At 36.8% G+C, this 19,374-nt stretch overlaps 1 protein-coding gene across 1 annotated transcript in view; it reads left to right on the forward strand.

Moving 5' to 3' along the window:
* Positions 1-379: 379 nt before the first annotated feature.
* OSBPL6 (oxysterol binding protein like 6) overlaps positions 380-19,374 on the forward strand; it is a gene marked incomplete at its 5' end in the record, with an annotated part of 32,803 nt that continues 13,808 nt past the window's right edge. The window contains 11 exons of the mRNA XM_029083797.1: positions 380-502; positions 3,847-3,900; positions 4,575-4,688; positions 4,808-4,972; positions 5,487-5,619; positions 6,065-6,168; positions 7,036-7,128; positions 11,928-12,002; positions 16,170-16,335; positions 17,313-17,443; positions 17,822-17,830. Of these exons, the coding sequence (XP_028939630.1) occupies positions 380-502; positions 3,847-3,900; positions 4,575-4,688; positions 4,808-4,972; positions 5,487-5,619; positions 6,065-6,168; positions 7,036-7,128; positions 11,928-12,002; positions 16,170-16,335; positions 17,313-17,443; positions 17,822-17,830 (1,167 nt within the window). The remainder of the gene's footprint in view (positions 503-3,846; positions 3,901-4,574; positions 4,689-4,807; positions 4,973-5,486; positions 5,620-6,064; positions 6,169-7,035; positions 7,129-11,927; positions 12,003-16,169; positions 16,336-17,312; positions 17,444-17,821; positions 17,831-19,374) is intronic.

Consider the following 19,374-nt stretch of genomic DNA (forward strand, 5'->3'; position numbering starts at 1 on the left):
CGATCCTGTTTTCACATATTTGGATGTATATGTATTTCATTGGGACCCAATCCTTGTTGTGAACAGCACGTCCAAACAGACCTACCCTCAGATTGCCATTCAGTTAGTGTCAGACTTCTTAAAAAACTTGAACATACTTTTAGTTACCTGGTAAGGGTTAGACTTCCCAAAATATTCATATTCAGTAGTTTTAAATGAGATACAGCCAGACATAATACAGTGACCATGTAGTTTGGTATGTAAATAGTTTGATTTAAAAGTCTAGCCCTCCTTTACTCTTCGTCTTGAACTGGAGAATTTGCGCTACCTGTGAGTGCAATTGTTCATCATGTGTGTGCACAGTTAATTAATCAATGTGTCTTCATACTTTTTTCTCCAGGAACCTGACAGCTGGGAAATCATAGAGGGTCTGAAAATAGGCCAGACCAATGTCCAGAAGCCAGACAAACATGAAGGTTTCATGCTGAAAAAGAGAAAATGGCCTTTAAAAGGTTGGCACAAGGTAAAGGTCTCTTAAAACAGTCAAAAGATTATTACCCTATTTTATGAGTTGGGATTTTTTGTTTAGAGGAAATTAGGATGTCAAATAAATGCCCAGGATTTTGGTGTATGAATTTTTCTTCAAATTGTGTAAAGAATTAGTTTGCACACACAGCTCATGGCTTCCAAATTGCAGTGCCTGCTGCCTAATGTTTTCAAAATGCAGATGGAAGTTGTAAATAATGCAGCAGATGTCCTGTGGTTTAAGAGGTTTAATCAATATCCCTTTCATTCTTTCCAGTTTATTATAACAAAATGTAGACATGTACTGTAAGATTGCATTGTGAGTTTACATTACAGTACTCAGGACTTCATGATAACAATCGAGAGCTGAGAGGCTTTTGCATGGACCCAAGGTGTTTGTACCGGAGAACAGTCCCCTTCAGGTGTGCTGACTGGGCAGACTCCCTCAGCTTTGTCACTGAATTTTGTTTGTCTTGTTGATTGCAATCTTCTGTGTGGACATCCAGTGGGACTATGCACTTTTGCCATTGGATGTTTCCATCTAAAAAAACCAAACCAAAACATCCCAAAACTCAGTCACAAATCTCCTGTTTCTGTTTAGTTAGCTTGGTGACATTTTCCCATGCAAAGGCATTTCTCAATACCTTTTGTTAGCCCTAAACCTGATGTTCATTAACTCTTTTGTCTGTATTGTATACCATGATAATTAATTTTTTTCCCCTTTTTTAGCAACAGGATGTGTGGTATTGACACTCACCCATCTTTTTGTGGCTGAGGGTATTGAAGCAGGACAATTTTCAGGACAGAATGCATTTTACTGCAAAGGATAGTGAAACCATTTGTTATACACGGTGTTTTTTCTGGGAAAGCATTAACTTTTTTTGCTAAACACTGTGGGACTTAGATCTGAGTCCAAATGCAGCCCATACTAGTATAAATTAAACTTTTTTCTAATTTCTGTGTTATTTCTGAATGTTATACTAACTTATACATATGCCTGCCACCCTTTTTTGTGCATGCCTATCTATCTACCTTTTTTTTTTTGGTTTTGTTTTATTTAACTGGAGTTTGTCGTTTCAGCAACCAAATACCTACACACTATTTGAATTTAGTCTAGGGCGTTTAAAGGATTTCAAACTGACGTACCCGAAACACTGAAAGAACAGAAAAGGAGAACTTGCTAAAAAGAAAAACACAGCACAAACAATTGCACCAAAAAACTCCAACCAAATAAAAACCCAACAAACCACCCCCACCCTCCAAAAAAACCAAACCAACTAATTAGAGGCGTAAGAATATATAGAATAACCCACTGTTTCCACTCCTTTATAATACATTATATTAATGTATTGTTTCTTGGAGAAGTGTCTGTTTTGGTAAGGAACTTTATGGGAACTTTATGGGCTTTCACAGGAGATCACTACTGATCTGTTTTTCATGCTGACTTTAGAGCAGTTACCTGTGTAAATAATTTTTAATGTTGTCAAGAGCTTCACAGTTCAGCATCTCCCTCTGCCTTACATTTCACGTAAGGATCTATACTGAACTTAGGTTTTGAAACAGTGAATTGGTTAATAAGTTTATCTTTTTTTCAACTGCTGCCTTGCTATCCCGCAGTTTCCATGACAATACTTTGTACTGAGAGCCCGGTGAGGAAGTCTGGACACAGTAATTGTAGAGTGAGCTGGTTAATGTTCTCCTAGCAAAGCCATAGCATCCTCTGTCTATTGAACATTGCGTGTCATATTCTGACAGTTCTGAATATGCTTTAGTAGCGTACCAGATATAATGTGTACAACTTGGAGCTTATAATTTTATGAAGTGCAGTATGCTTTGGAACTAAACGTGAGGAGAGGTTCTTTTGTGTGTGGAACCTGAGAGGCAGAGCAATATGAAATGAATATCATGTTCTTGTGAAGTCCTTTAATGGCCATACCTAGTTAAAAAAAAACCCAAACAAACCAAAACAGAACCAAAAACCCTCCTGTTGTTTTGACATCTTATTCAAGAAGCTACATCTCCAGGAAAGCACTGTTTTCTTGCCCTGCATGAGATACTGTTACCATCTGTTGTGTGACTGACATAATCTCCAGAACCATCTTCAGGAGATATTTTCTGCCATCTAGCTACTGACCCTTCTCATAGTGTTGATTTAGCAGGTTCACATCAGGAAAACATTGTCCTTCCCTTCCATGTCAGACGGCTTAGAGGGTCTAGGATAAGATTTTACTGTGTTCTAGATTTTTACCATAGATAAGGGCTTCAGGTCAGACCCTAAAAATATTAATTAGTTTCTATTAATTAGCATGTTTTGGAAGTTAGGGGTGGTAAACACAAATCTGTGAATCTCATTTCGAGTCTAGGTTTCCTGCTAGGCTGTATCTTTATGCTGTGTGCCAAAATCTGTGCTAACTTGTCTAAAGTGCAGCTTGAATGGTCTGGTACATACAAGCTAGGACAAGTTTGGTTGAAGGAGAAACACATTGTGAATAGGGGATTCTGCTCTCTACAGAGCCACTCAGCAAAAGTAAGGTGTAGCAATGGCACAGATAGGCATGGTCAGGTTACTTAGCCCTAGTAACTATGTCTATGAAGATAGTGGCACACACCATATCAATGACTAACACCCAAAACATAAGCCCTCCCATAACCTGGGTATGTTACTGGGAATGCTGTAATATTTACACTTGTATTAATACCTGTATTAGGTAGATTACAGCTAGAAAATATATAATCAGCACAAATTACAATCTCATCTTTACCTCACTGTGTAGAGGTCTGCCACGAAGCACAAAATTTTGAATGGTAGAGAAGTGTCTCACAGCCTGCAGTTTTTTTCCTATCTGGAGATCAAGGAGACCACAAGGACATCCATGTGTTGGTCTTCCTTTTGGGATGTAGATCTTGTGCTAGGAATAACTTTTCAGTTTCTGGGTAAGGAAGGTAGGTTAATTTGAAATGTGACCAGATTCTGTGGGAAGAAAAACAGGAAGAAAATGAAGAAACAGGCATAACTCTTTCAGCCTACAGTGTCTTTCTTAGAGAGTTTATTGAATTGGCTGCAAAACTGAAAAACTCCAATCCCTTCATTATCACGGTTTGTTAAGTTAAACCTAGAACATAATGTTAAAAAAAGAATCTAGTTTTTCTTGCTTAGAAGATAATTGTTGTCAAAAAACAAGCAAGAAAATTATTCACTGCTGTATTTACTTCTCTTTCCAACCCACAAACATTCCTTAATTGCTACAGGGTAGTCATTTTCTTTTGCAGGTGAATTATTGTACACAGTTTAAATTGCATCTACTCATAAAGAAAGATTTTTTTATTTTTTTTTTCTTTCAGAGGTTTTTTGTCCTGGATAATGGCATGTTGAAATATTCAAAGTCACCAATTGATGTAAGTAACGTTGAAGACAATTTTAAAATTTGTACTGGAATTCAGCCTGCCAGAGTGATTAAATCTCATACTCACTCTAGTCATATATATGTAAGCATGTAAGGTTTTGGTTGGGTTCTGTCCTCAAGAATTCTACTGTTTCTTATTTCTATGAAAACAGAAACTACATTACTTAAGGTAGTTTATTAAATGAAGGTGCTTGAGAGATTAGCCTGACCATGTATTTTTCTTTTTTAATTTTTATGTCAGAGCTGATTATTGTGAGATATGTGGATAGGACAGAGAAATGATTACGATGTATTCAAGGGATATAAAGGGTAGCATTAAATTAGTTAGATCTGATACCAGTAAGTACCAAGCGGTAGCAGCAGGAAGCTGAGTACTGTCTAATTTTCTCTGCTTCTTGCTTACCTGTAGTTGTGTAGTGGTATGAACCAGCACAATTTGACTTTTGAGGTGGCTCTGCACCAAACACTTCTTGTGCGATACTTTTCTGTCTGTAAATATAGTAAGTGGTTAGTCTGACTACCTAGTCTACTAGGTTTTATTTTTTAATATGACTTTATGTTAAAATGTTAATAAAATTGAAAGTAATTTCGGCACCAGATATTTTTCTGTTAAATATAGTGAAGTGCATAATGCTAACAATTTCTTAACCTGCTTTTTGATTTTAGATACAGAAGGGCAAAGTCCATGGGAGCATTGATGTTGGTTTATCAGTTATGTCTATAAAAAAGAAGGCTCGTAGAATAGATCTTGACACAGAAGAGCACATCTACCATCTGAAGGTAAAAAGTGGTTCAAATACTTACTCTCTTTTCATCCACAGTGGAAATAAGTCAAACTGTAAAAGATGTGCAGAAAAGCAGTATTCTGAATGCTTTCTTGATAGTGAATTTGTTTCCAGGTAAAATCCCAGGATTCATTTGATGCATGGGTTTCGAAATTACGCCACCACCGGTTGTACCGTCAGAATGAGATTGTGAGATCTCCGAGAGATGCTAGCTTTCATATATTCCCTTCAGCCTCTACTACAGAGTCTTCACCTGCTGCTAATGTGTCAGATGGAAAGGTAGTGTTCTTTTATTGAAAACTCATGCCTGCTGGGCTTGCTTATGGGCAATTTCAGTGGACTGTGCTTGTAATGCCAATAGAAAGGAGTTTCCGCTGTGAGAACCAATGGCCAGCAAAAAACTGTGTGTGCAGCTAAAATACTGTCTAATTTAGCCTTGGTGTAGCCTTCATTAATGGGCTGCTGTAGAGATCTTGCAAAGAATTCATCAACCCCGGAACAATTTGCACTTGGCTTTGTCATCAGGGATGAATCTCTCTTTACTGTTTATTAATGTTCTTCCTCTTAAACAACAGCTTTTCAGACTGGTGGTTAGCACAGTTTGCTTGTGAGGTTCTTGGTTTGGTTCCCGAACGTGCTATTCAGAAAAATCTGAACCTTTGGGAACTATACAGTCAAATCGCAGGTGTCATTGAAATCACAATGCATATTTTGATTTCTTATTCTGAAGTAGTATGGTGATTACACTAAGCAACATAGCAACAGTAAATTTAAACATTTTATTATGCCTTAGGTGCAACAAAATAGCTTTCCCTGGCAGTCGCCTATACCTTGCAGTAACAGCCTTCCTGCCACTTGCACTACTGGTCAGAGTAAAGTAGCAGCCTGGTTACAGGACTCTGAAGAGATGGACAGATGTGCAGAAGGTTAGTCTTTACCTTTTAATGCCTTGTTCTTTCAGCAAAACATCTTGTTAATATAAAATAAGAAACAGTCAGTAAAGTGGTTAAGTTGCATCTTTACATACATATGAAGTAGCTCTTCATGTAAGTAGATGCTTGTGGTGGGAACTTCCCTCTCTGCATGTTTTGGGATGTTTCTTTAAAATTTATCTTAATCATCTGTATTATCTTAATGGATATCATTGTTAAAATAGGATAAAATTTTGAGGTCCAGACTTGTTGCTGACTCCCATAGAAATACTAAGTGTTCAACGTCTCTAAAAATAAAGCTTTTAAGTAGATGCCTTACCACTAGGGATTTGGAGATTTAACTTTTTTAATGCAATAAAGTGCCAATGGTGGACATGATGGCAAAAAATAAAGCACCTGAACTGAAGCACCTAATGTATTTTTGTTTTATATCTGTTAGATCTTGCTCATTGTCAGTCAAACCTTGTGGAACTCAGTAAACTTCTTCAAAATTTAGAAATACTACAGAGAACACAGTCAGCACCAAATTTCACAGACATGCAGGTAAATATGCTTCAACATAAATCATCACACTGAAACATTTGTTCTTTGTGTTAAGGAAAATATAGAGATGTCTGATAACTCAGAATGATCTTCTGAAATCATAGTAACTCTTGGATGGAAGCTTTATTTCATATGTTTATCTTAATTGTATAATGATGTTTAATGTGTAAACAAATAATTTAGACATTAATTATTTGAGTTAAATAGGATGAATCAAATGATTAAGTTATTTGCAAAGCAAAACTGAGAACTGTTACAACAGAAATGTATGTATACATTAAAAATGTATTTAAGAAGTTTTTGTTGTGCTGAGTAAGATATCATTTTAAGTTTTTAAGGAGTGGAGACCCAAAGACCCTGAAAGATGAAGTTGCATGCTCTAGAAAAGAGAGCATAGTACAAAGGTCCCAAGGGTTGGACCGTTTCCCAGTTCAGGGTGAGTTTCCTCTTGACCACAAGAAAGCAACAGCAGATCCTAAATCTTTCTTCCTTTTTCACTCAGTCTCCCTGAGTACACAAATCTCCCAGTGGCGGTGATGCATTGGGAAGACAAGTTCCAATGAGGTATCAAGACTTACCATTGATTTCAGGCAGAGGTGAACTCTACATTTCTCTGAGTAGTGCACCCATGAAGAACTTATACCAGTAGTTTTGCTAAATGAGCTAAATATACCATGTTTATAGAAGTGTATGGATAGCTGCAGCTGGTCACTGCTGTAGTTGTGGTCCTGGCAATGGCATTCTTCTCCTTACTTTCTAATTTATAGATGTCTAATGCTTCAATTCTTTACTAACTTGCTGTACTCTCTGTATTGCTTATGTCAACTTAATAGTACTTTGTCGCTTTTAACTATCTGTGCAATGTAGGCTAACTGTGTAGATATTTCAAAGAAAGACAAGCGGGTCACGAGACGATGGAGAACAAAAAGTGTCAGCAAAGATGCAAAAATTCAACTTCAGGTACTGAATGCCGAATGTTTTACTGTTCACTGTACTTTAAAATTAACTTTTAAGCATGAAATTATATATTAGCTGAAAGTAGGAAGTCAATGTACTGTCTCTTATGTTCCTGCTTAAGTAAATTAAATCTGTTTGTTGTTTAAACCTAGAGAAGGTAGTGAGAAAAGTATTGATTTTACTTTCATTCATATGAAAAACATTGCCATCTAGAGAAAGGAGAGTGATCTGAATACCAGTCAACTAAGGTGCAAAAAAGGCAATATACATGCAGCACATGGGTATACTGGTGTTCTATCTCAGACTTGCCAAGAAGGGCAATTGAACAGGTGACATCAAACTAAAAGCAGAAAACATGAATGAAATACTAAACACACCAGTTGTCTTTGTCAAGACCTATACTAGGAATGTTACCAATGAGAAGTATTTTCATAAGCCTTCTCTTATGGAAAAGGCTAGTATGGGAACAAACTGAGTAAACCAAAGAATAAATTACGTGAAGAAAGAATACACCCCATCCTGCCTTAGAGCTAAAAGTACGAGCACAGAAATAAGCATAGTACACTTCTATTACCGCTGGATCCAGGTGTTTTACTGTGTGTTTTTTCAAAAATAATTGTGTGTTTGGAGGCCCAATCCAAAGCCTAATCTTTTTTATAATTGAGCAATGGGTAATGAAGTCTATTTTCAACTGACTTCAGGAGCTAACAATCACCACTGTAGTGTCTGCTACAGAATAAATAAATGTCAGCAACTTTTGATCCATTTAAATTCCTTGAAATTCATGCAAACTTTGAAAGCATTTAACATGTCTCCTAGAGGCAAAATAAGGAGTTTTCTGTGACTCATTTAAGATTAATAAATTTAAGGGAAGAAGAAATTGTAGTTGCATCAGCTTTCTCACTGCAGCTGTTGTAGGTGATTTTTCTTTCTTCCTGTTGTTCTAGATAAATCACAATAGGTTGAACAATGAAGCATCTGTTATGATTGAAAAGGTTTATTAACAAAGGCATTTTGGTGATTGATGTCATGTCCTATTACCTGCATTTGAGGGATCACTGTGTTTCCCTGCTGCTGAATAACACAGGCAAATAGAAATATCAGGAAAATATTTGCAAGTTATTGATGCCTTTGAAGAGACTGAGTAAACACTGCATGTTCTTCTTTCATGCCACAGTGGTCTTAAAGAAATTTCTCTCCACAAAAATGCTGAAAAAATGAAAGCAGTTAATGTATGATGATCTAGAGTGGGTCATGAGGAATTAGGAGCTGTTCCTGTGTTGCCTGCGCTTTGCCAAAGTGACATTGGTCTGGGCTTCCGTCGTTTTGGCACCTGACTCTCAAACTGCTGTTTGTGGCTTGGCAGGAGTTGTGCCTCAGCTCCTGAAATTCTCAAATATGATCAGTTTGCAGGTTCCCCTGAGAGAGTTTGTGTGCATAGCACTGCTCTACATGAGTCTGTCACTTCTGGGTTGATAATGAAATCTGCCTAACCTAGGTCGGCATTAACTCTTGGTAAGCTTAATGCTGGAAATGCAAAGGTTATTCTGTTAGAGCAAAGCATTACATTATTGATGACTGATTTATAAATTAATGTGCAGTGAAACAGAAACAGTAAAATTACTCTAAATTATATGGAGGATGAAGACTCCTTTTTGACTGCTCCATTATAATGCCTAGTTTGATAGGTTCAACTTATTGTTTATTCTTCCAAGGGCTGTCCTGTCCCATGAGTGGTCTAAAGCTGTGAACTGTGGAAGATGGCCTCACTCCGACCCATTGTGTTATTCCTAATTTGCCCATGTTACCATTCCACTAAAATGTGTGTTTCCTCCCATGCCTAGTTGCCTTTTTTAGCTTACAGTCCCATTTTGTTCTTCTGTTAGCCATTCCTTCTAGCTTCATTGGCCTTCCTTATAGTTCATTTTTTCAAGTAAACTGTTTATCAGTGCATCCACTACTGAGAATCACTTTGTCTAATTTGTGATTGTCTCTTCATGGTGCCTACACATGATTTGCTATTAAATGGATGACATTTGGTACTAAGAAAACTTCTCTTGTCCTTTTCCTTTCCCCATGCCTCCATACATTTAATTAGTTTTAGGGAATAATGCTAATACTAACATACTAACTTTAAGCTAGTTGCACTATTAATTCCATTTGAAGTAATTGCACCTGTGTATTTTAAATGAGCAGTTATTAACTATCATCAAAAGACCCTCTGATGGTATGATGTTGAGAGCCATCCTTCTGAGAAACATAAAAATTAGGAAGCTCTCTATATAAGTGTCTTGTTCATGAGTGATGGGGAAGAAGGGTGTAATTTTTGCTAGCTCAGCATCCACTCTGTAAGATACAAGGAGGGAGTTCTCCCACCTTGATTTTGTACTGTACTTGTTACCAGTTTTTTGTTAATAAGTTAGGTTTTGTTGTATTTCTGCTGATGCTGAAATATGAATGCTAGGTGTATAATGTGTTTTAAACATACTATTTCTTGTAAGAAAAGCTGCTTGCTTTGTTTCTTAGAGAAGTGTATATTTACCAGTTAGGTATGCCAGTTCTGTATGCAGTTCACTTTGCTCACACAGCTAATTCCAGTGACAAGAGTGGGGTAACTCCCTGAATTAAAATTGAGTGTAGTGTGTGTATATACATTTGTAGGTTTTGGGGGTTTAGAATTTCTAAATAGTTTAGAATTAACAGCTTAATTTACAAGCCTTTACTCAAGAGTAATACATGGGCTGCTTCTCTGAAGAAAGATTGCTTTTATAAAGGAGATATATTTTGTTTTTAAAAAGCCTATTTAAAGTTTATGAAAGTGGCCTGCAACAAGTTAGTTATTTGACCTGTATTCATTCATTTTACAAATTATACTTTTGTATAAAAACTGAATTGTGATGTTTTATGGTTTATCCGCCCCCCCGCCTCCCCCCCCAAGTTAGTTATTTGACCTGTATTCATTCATTTTACAAATTATACTTTTGTATAAAAACTGAATTGTGATGTTTTATGGTTTATCCGCCCCCCACCCCCCCCACTCTTTTGGGTAAAACACCAATTTGTGATCCTCACGACTGTATAGTATGGAACAACCTGACAAGTTATCTTGTTCTACTGAGGCTTTCATCTCAGGAATGAAACCAGAGCCAAAGACTGGCTTATTACCTTTTCCCTTAAATAAGTATTTCTTTAAATTGTAACTCAGTTTCAATTCACTTTCTGTTGTATTCAGGGGAGTATGTGGTTCTGCAGAACTCATTGTTCCCATTTTAATAATATATACCTGCATTCATAATCTTGCGCATATATATACATATAATTTGTGCATGTCTTTCTGTACATATATAAATATGTACATATATAAATATGTACATATATATATATTTATATATGCCCCTATTAAACAGGAATATTCTTCCAAACTCTGATTCACAGGATAGACATACTTCTGTAGAGCACAGAGCTTTACATTACGTGTATGAGGGGTTTCCTGCTTTAACGAAGTTTGTACTATATATTTTAAAGTATATATAAATGTTTTTTAATGTGAGAATTTTATAAAATATTACAAAGTAAGGCTTCTCTTACTGTGATCATTACTGTTCCACTGTCAGCGGCAGAATCAGCCAGAGGGTAAAGGGTGTGGCCATTATCGGATGCAACAACCCTACTATTGGGAATGTTACAGGAGTAAGACACTTCAGCTAGTAACTGAAATACAATATACTGTTCTTGTATCCAGTCTACACCATTGTTACTTATATGGCACTCAGGCTACTTTCAGAAAAAGTAAAAATGTATATAGATTTAAAAATACTGAAGTGGCTATAGGTAAAGATACAGGGGAAGAAAAATGTAAAGGGATTGAAAATTTTTTTTCTAAAAGCAGAAAGGTGCCTTTTCTAGTCTTCTAAAATCTTAAAATGCCTTCAAAATAATGACACTTTGATTAGACATTAAATAGAAGGACTTTATGATAAGTGTGGAGCTCCTGTGCCTTAGACAATTACTTGCTTGACTTTAATGTACCATGGTGAGTTTTCTTAAAAGTAAAATAAAAGTGAAATTAAGCAGGATAAGGCCACAAGTTAGGCACGCAGAAAAGGAAGTAGTTGTTGGAATATTTAGTTTTCATTTGTGCTGCTTTATCTGAGTTTTTGCATTGCTTTGGAAGTTAAGCCTTCAGTAATGTATGGGAGAAGAAGCTGGAACTCAAAAAAGTGGTGTGTGGAGAAAATGATCAAATAGGCTCAAGGATGGACATGGAAATGCTAGAGCTGTGCACAGGAATATTTGCATAAGCAAGCTCACTATAACATGCACACAGAAAAGTTTTACCATTGTCATGCATGCATCTTCAATGACCACACTTCATGCACTTCCACTGTTGCAAAGTGTTCTCTTTCAGAATTCATCTTCTAGACAGTCAAGTGACTCCCAGAAGGATTTTGTTTTTTGTGTTATCTGCCATACCATAGCATCCTTTTTGTTTTCTTATTCCATAATTGCCTTACGACTCTGAATGGCAATGCTAGGAGAATTGGGGTTTTTTTGCTAGTCCTAGTGAGTGCACCACAGTCCAGCTCATCTGGAGATAATTTTAGTAAAGTATTTAGCTTTTTTATGTCTCTGGCCCACACAACTGCAAACTTGTGATATGTCCTCAGAATGTGTAGGCCATAAGAAATTGAAATCCTCTTAAAGACTCTCCCTCTCCCTTTTCTGATCACCTTTCATCTTCCTGTGTCCCATCACCCCTTCCCTTCTCTTTTTCTACTTCCTTCTCTTGCATTCACTGTCAGGAAGGGCCGGCACCGAAGGGCCAATTCAGCACAACACGACGCCGGCAGAGACTAGCAGCTGCAGTGGCTACAACAGTGAGTGGATTTAAAAATCAAGGGATAGCTCTAAAGATGGGAAACTATGTAACTTGAATGTGTAATAAGCTTATGAAATGTTTCTTGCACTTTTTGGAGGTGTCCATGCTACCCACTTTCAGCCGAATTTCTTAGAAGTCGTCAGGCCTGACACAAATGAATTCCATAAATGTGGGTCTGAGCTTGTTTACCTGGTACATGTCCCTCCTCCTTTGTGCAAGTGCAAGTGACGGTTAGACTCAAGCCTTGCACTATTTGATCATGTCTTTGACATACTCTGCTATATACTATACAAAATGGAAAGAAATTATCAAATTCTGTTAAAAGATTCTCATGACAGTCTATAGCAAGACAGCAGAACCAAGGAGATTTGTTACAAACAACCATGGAATTATAACATTTCCCTTTTAAAAATATTTTTTAAAGTAGTATAAGGTTATCCTTTTCATTTGAGGTGCTTTCTGTTTACATTCCATAATCCCAAAAAGTCATATTACTACCTCTAGTGTCTATATTTAGTTTTGCTAATTCTCTAAGTCTTTGATGAAAAACCTAGAGCTGTGAAATCAACACAGGGGCTGGGAATTGGGAGAGGAAAGTGCTCTTTGTTTAATCAGATTAGCATCAATAGGATATCTTCAGCTGCTGCTTTATCAGGAAAGCACTTATTAGGAGTGCACACTATAGACATTAGTACTAATCCATCAACTGAATAGTACAACAGCTAGATAGGGAAGACTCTGTGCAGCCAAAGATTAAAGTGAGCTTTAAATGCATAGCCCTTTACCTAGCCCAAGCAGTGAATGTCTTCACCAGGCTAAAGTATTCCAGGGTCTGCTGCTCCAACCCATAGCTAAAGTCCCCTAGATCATACATAGCTTCTGCTTAAGCCTGGATACCTTGGTTTCCTGCTACCTGAACCAGAAAATTCAGTTACTGTTAGGCCCTCCTAAAAAGCATGAGAGAAATCAATGTTTCTCCAGTTCCCAAATTAACTCATCTAAATGGAATCCCCCATAATCAGTTGATGCTGATTGCTCTGCTCCAGAATTGATTGATATTCTGATCTCATCGATCTGCCTGCCTAGCAGAGAAATCAACCTGCTTCTCAGTTTATGTGTCTGAGCAGTGTCAGTGGGAGGCTCTGGCCAGTAGGTTCAACAGTAGTTAAACAGCATTGGCAAGAGCTGTACCAAGGAGTGCCTAAGTGGAGCAAATGCAGCTGGATTTAGATTGCAAGCAATGGGAGTCCAGAGAGTTGATTTATTACTTGCAGCTGAAGCGAGGACCTGTTGAGGCAGGTCTTGGAGGAGCTGGAAAAAGCACAGAGGGAAGAAAAACTGGAGGCACCAAAATGACCCTGCAGCTTTTGCAGTGGCAGTGGCAATGGCCCTTTCTTCCTGACTGATGTAGGAAAGTGCTTGTCTCTGCCAGACAGTGAAGCTGTGTGTATAGACTGAGGGATGCAGAATTGCACATCAGAAAGAAGAGGTTTTCCTTACTACCCACTCTACCAGGAATGGTCTGTTCCTACATGAACCCATAATTCTGAAGAAGGTGACGGTTGAGTGGGTAATTACACCACTCACATAAAGTAGAGAGTCAGGACGAGGTATATCTAAGGTCATGTCTAGAAGGGTGGATGTATGGAGGAAACCAGAGTGATGCATGAAACAGCTAAATATTTTTGTCGTTGTTGTTGTTTTGGAGGTTTTTAAAAAAATATTTAGCTGTTCACTTAATGGGTAATAAAGTTAGAATCAAGTCACCGTGGATATAGAATGAAAGGAAAAAAGGGAAAGGGAAGTACTTGGTAGTGTTTCTTGGACTGTTGCCTATTCAGGAGAATGAAAGATTTTGTTCAATGTGGATTTTTTCATCTGTTGTGGAAAATAGCTTGGAAACTTTTCTAAAAGATGTGTATGAGGAGAGTTCATGTCAGTCAACAGTTCAGTATTTTTGGTTCTTGTATTTAAAGCAGTCAGCAAAGCAGATGCTTGTCTCTGTCAAGTGAATGTGTATTTCTTGCAAGCAGTGTGACAGTATTTGTAGAACATGTAAATGCTTTCTAGGACACACTTTAAAATGTTATTTTTCCAATAAGCCTCACTGCAGAAACATTGCTTTTCAGCCTGGCCACCTGAGGTATGAGGCAGAAATGATGGATCTAAAACAGGTCTTTTCAGCTAGGTTCATCACAGACTAGAGAGCCCCTGCCATGTGTGGACAGTCTGCCTGCAGGCTTGGGACAACCTGCCCCATCACCACAGGCATGTGGGGCTGCAAGGACTTTCCCTCCAGCTCATGAATTATAGCTGCGATCACCTTTCTTTCCTGCCTTGTGGGTGAGTTTGAGGGTTGGGTATGTGCTTCTGGCACACACCCCTCCTGGAGCCACCTGGAGCAATGGAACCTTTGCAGTGATCCCAGTGAGAAAGTTCTGGGAATGTGCTCTCTAATTTAAGAACTGAAAAAGTTTTGTAAAGGTATCTTGAAATTAACCTACATTTACTCACATTAGCCAACTAACCTAGTTTTGTTTGGCTGTTGAGAGAGGCAGTCTAATACTTGTGAAGAAGATAATGGGGTAAATATCCAGTACAAACAGAAGGGATTTATTCTACATCTCCTGTTAGTGAGGTCTTCTTGATATGAGGCTAAAATGAGATCCAATAAAAAATAACTTTTTGTTCATATAGCTGGAAATCAAAATAAATGAGAGAAGAAAACAAAGTTTATACTGGATAGGTACCATAGAGCTATTATTTTATGTGCTATATGTATCTGGAAATTGAGGAAGACCAAGGTGGGAAATGGTATTTTGCAGAATATGCTCATGAGTGGAATGAGATGTGATGAATAGATCCAACAGGTTTTGAGGGTTTCATTGGGGAATCGGAAACCTAAAACATATTGGTCACAACTTTTACAGGAAGGAATTGACAAAACCATTCCCTGATCTAATCAAATAACAAGGTATTAATTTCAAATACTAATGGTAGTATAGAACTTATCTGTTGATAAAAATTCTTAGTAATATGACTTTTTATGTTATCCGCTGCTCTTTATCATGCCTCAGAAGACACGTTTTATATTTTGGCCCTATTTTTCATATTTGAATAATTACATTGGGCTGCAGTGGGAAAATTCTTGATTTATACATTTGGTCAATATAATGAATAAATTAGGTTTAATGTGTTCAATGTGTTTAACAGCACTTAAGTAACAAAATATAGTTCTCCATGTCTTTCCTTTGCATTTAAATTTGAAAATTGTGTTCTTGACCTGATTTTTACAAAAATGTGTGTAAATGGTAAAAGTAAAATACAACGTACACTCACGCACACATATAACATATATAGCAGTAGTAGCCATACACTGTATATGTAACATATAGGTAACTATTCAGTACATGTGATACTTGTGTATATAACTTATAAAGATTTGCATGTACATTTTTATTACCATGCTTGAAAATTATAGAAGGAGAAACAGAAGTGGAAATGATAGTAAACTAAATTCTTTGCTCCGTCTTACTAGACCGTATCTCTCTTCATTTATTCATGGTTCATGTACTTTAAATGGAAATTGGATGGAATTTTGATTTTTGTTTTTTTTGGTAGTTGTTTATTTGTTTATGTAGAAAGAATATAGCAAGACTATATGCTTTTTCCCTCTTCATAGTTGCCAGCACAGTAAGATTTACCAGTAGTTTTGAAAAACTTCAATGATGTATTTGATAATATTGTATCCTATTTCTAGATTTTTGCATACTTCAAATGTTGGTGTTGTAACGAGAGTCATACTGCATGTACTCTCAAATGTCCAAATATAAAGCAGCACGTGTCATTGTTCAGTTTTCCAGTAATCTTTTAAGCACTAGGAAATAGTCCATTTTAGTAAATGTTAAAATTGAAATACTCCATTTTTAGCTGTTAGCCATGTATTTAGGCTTTCTTTTGTCTGTTGCAGTAAAAAAATTTGAGAGAATTCTGCAACAGCTGTGCCAAGATTTAGGAGAATAAAAAGTTACATGTTCACTCTTGCCATGTTCTTCACATTGTAAACTAGGTTTTTTGTTTTCAGAAGCAATCTGTATTTTGCCTCAGCATAGTCAAAAGGTTGGTGGCACCTTATGCAATACTTCTTCACTGTTTCTTGCTGTAGGTCCCTTTCAGTGCTACAATGTCACCCGTTAGACTGCATTCATCCAATCCCAACCTTTGTGCAGACATTGAGTTTCAGACTCCCCCAAGCCATGTAATGGACCCCCTGGAGTGTTCTACTGAGTACATGAAGCTTCAAGAAGAATTCTGCCTGATGGCACAAAAAGGTAGCTGGAAATGAAGCCTTTCCTTTATTGTGCTTCTTTGTTGTGTTTCTTTATTTCCCTCACTTAGTTATGGCCAGGGCATTCACCTGCATTAGATGATATTGTATAAGAATTTTTAGCTGGTCAGGTGGCTTACATAAAGATGACATGTATTATCCTTCTTCAGTTTTCCATGGATGTCATGAATATAGAGACAGGTAAACTCTGTTTGATAAGAGATTTTTTAGAAGTGTTCTGAACTACTTTCTGCATCATATAAATACATGACTGAATTTGCAAACATTTTGTTTTTCAATAAAATGCTTTATTTATCTCCAAAGATTAATCAAGATGTCTGCTACATATAGTGTTGTGCAATTCATTTTTGTGCAATGTTTTCTACATCAGTGGAAACAACAGAAGAAGAGCTTATTACTAGAATGTACTTTTGCAATGCTATTTATTGCCAATAAATTAATGGTCCTAAAGACTGAAAAATACTATTTTTGCAAGTATTTGTTATCAGCCTGCTACCTATTATATAACAAACACAGGGAAAATGTGAAACTGGTATCTTAAAAAAATGTCAAAAACCTGTTTAAAGACCAAGTAATCCTCTTTATTAGTGCAATATGAAGTCTTATCGGATCTGATTTTTTTTTTTTTGTTACTCTGAAAAGGAAGATAAAAAACAGAAAGAAAAGAACACACAATGGAAACAGGTTTCCTAAATATGCACTTTTCCATATGTTCAGCACCAAGAATATGATCAGATGACATATAAGTGAACATACAGTATGCACATTACAACCTCAAGGTGTAAGTGTATGTACTTAATTTGGCATGGATTACTTGAAGTTGAGATCCTTGTTTTGATTTCCATAATTGTGGGATGGAAATCTCACTCTCTGTCTTTATTGCTGAAATATTGTAATAGATGTCAATGTGCAGTTCTGTAGCTGAGAAAATGCTTGTTTTCGTTTTTTCTTTTTGCTTAGTGCATTCTCTTTTGAAGTCTGCCTTCAACAGCATAGCTATAGAGAAGGAGAAGCTTAAGCAGATTGTTTCAGAGCAGGATCTCACGGGCCACAATGCTCAAATAGCACACCTCAGACAGTCCCTCTCTCAGGTATGTTCTTGATTTGATTTCAAGCACATATAACTTGCCAGATGCACTATTTATTTTGTATTTTGGCCATTTACTAAGGTAGAAGGAGCCAAGAAAAAGCCGAATTCTTGACCAAAACCGTGACCTTTGTTCTATTATGACATAGATCTAACCTCAATGCATGTAGAGGTGAAGAATATAATTTGTGTAAGCAAATCTGTTAAGGTTTTCCGAAGTAAAGAAAAACAACCAAATGTTTTTATAAAAATGCTAAAAATCTTTCCTGGAGCTGTTCCTAGCACAGCCAAGTAAATAGTCTTGTTTTCCTAATTAAGTTTTACATTTTCACTGTATTTTTTTCAGATTTGTTTTATATGTCCGTGTCTCTAACTGCAAAAGAAATCATGGGTTACAGGATGATCATGGGTAAATTGGATTTTCAGATATACACCTGTTACTATCCAGTGTCTCTCCCACTTAAGCCAAAGGAAAAATTGTCATTGGCTTTAGTGGGGAAGAAGAGGTAAAGTGACAGTAAATCCTCAGGTTACAAAATAACTCAAATTTTTTAATTCATTGCCAAAGAAACATAAAAGCTTTTACTTTGGAGAAAGGATTGGTGTGGAGTACTGCATCTGCAAGAAATGTGAACAGAGGTTTAAAGGCAAACAGAACTTCACCCAAATGTATGTATAATTTCATACACTGTTGCTGGGTTGGAGTTTTTTGCTCTGAGGGTAAAATTGATGCACAACGATTCTATGGATATAGATACATATCACGTTATGCAGATTGATTACTATGTGTTGTAATAAAGAAAGGTTAAGGACAAGAGATAAGGCTAACCATTTCTGGTTATTGATACAAATTTAAGACCTGTGGAGACTTATTAGCAACTTGTATGAAATAAGTGATCATGTTTTCTTCTTGCTCCTGGCCCCCAGTGTCAGTCTAAAAGTCACTGTCACACATTAGTTCACAGTCTCAGTAGGGAATAAGTGAAAATTTGACCTTAGTCAGACAGTGGGCTTGACCAGTCTCCTGAATAGGTTTGAGCAGTTTAAGAAGCTACTGCCAGCCTCCTGTTAGTCATCATCTACCCTTCCTGGTAGATGAAAACTGAACATGTCCAGGATGTTTCAGAACAAAGCAAAATGGGATAATTTAAACTGTTTAGTGACAGTTTAGGCTATCCTATTTTGCTTTGGTCCTACTTTGTTTCAGTACATTCATGCAATCTATTCCTGAGTCTGTCCTAGGGGGTGCAGAATATTCTTACTCCGTTATTTCAGTAATTTTCTACTAAAAATGTATGTCTGTCTGTTCTTTTCTGTAATCCTCAGTGCTGGGGATATATTTGGGTTAAGTCAGTTCATGTTACATAGGTATGTAACATATACTTTTCCTGGATTTCAGAATCTTGTACATGAATCTTTCTAGATAACAGACTATATATATATATATATGCACCCAAATTTATAAACTAGGTTGGGCTTTAAAAAAGGATAAAAATCAGCAGATACCAGACACCAGTTGAATTCTATTGGTATTTGTGACACTGTAATGGATCAATAGTTTGAAATGAGTACATACATGCAAATATATCAAATTGATCTGGATGGGCAAACACCCAATGACACTAGCAATTATGTTGTTTTTGTTGGAATGGAAACGATTTCCTTTTGCAGGCTCTAAGAGCTGATCACCTTGGTTCAAAAAGGGCTATATGGTTGTAAACCAAGAATTACCTCTTTTGGAATTTTACAGGTAGTTCCCGTTGTTCTACAGTTTCATTCTTTCTTGCTGCATTCACTCCTCATTTCCATAATGTACATAACCCACCAGTATACCTGCCAAAGATCTATCTGAAGAATTAAGGTAGAATGCCACTGTTACATTGTGGGAGAATGTGTGTTCCACCTGCCTCCTGAAAATCACTGAAGGCAAACCAA

Source organism: Antrostomus carolinensis, unplaced genomic scaffold (assembly GCF_000700745.2).
Source record: "Antrostomus carolinensis isolate BGI_N321 unplaced genomic scaffold, ASM70074v2 scaffold21502, whole genome shotgun sequence".
Taxonomy (NCBI): Eukaryota; Metazoa; Chordata; class Aves; order Caprimulgiformes; family Caprimulgidae; genus Antrostomus; species Antrostomus carolinensis.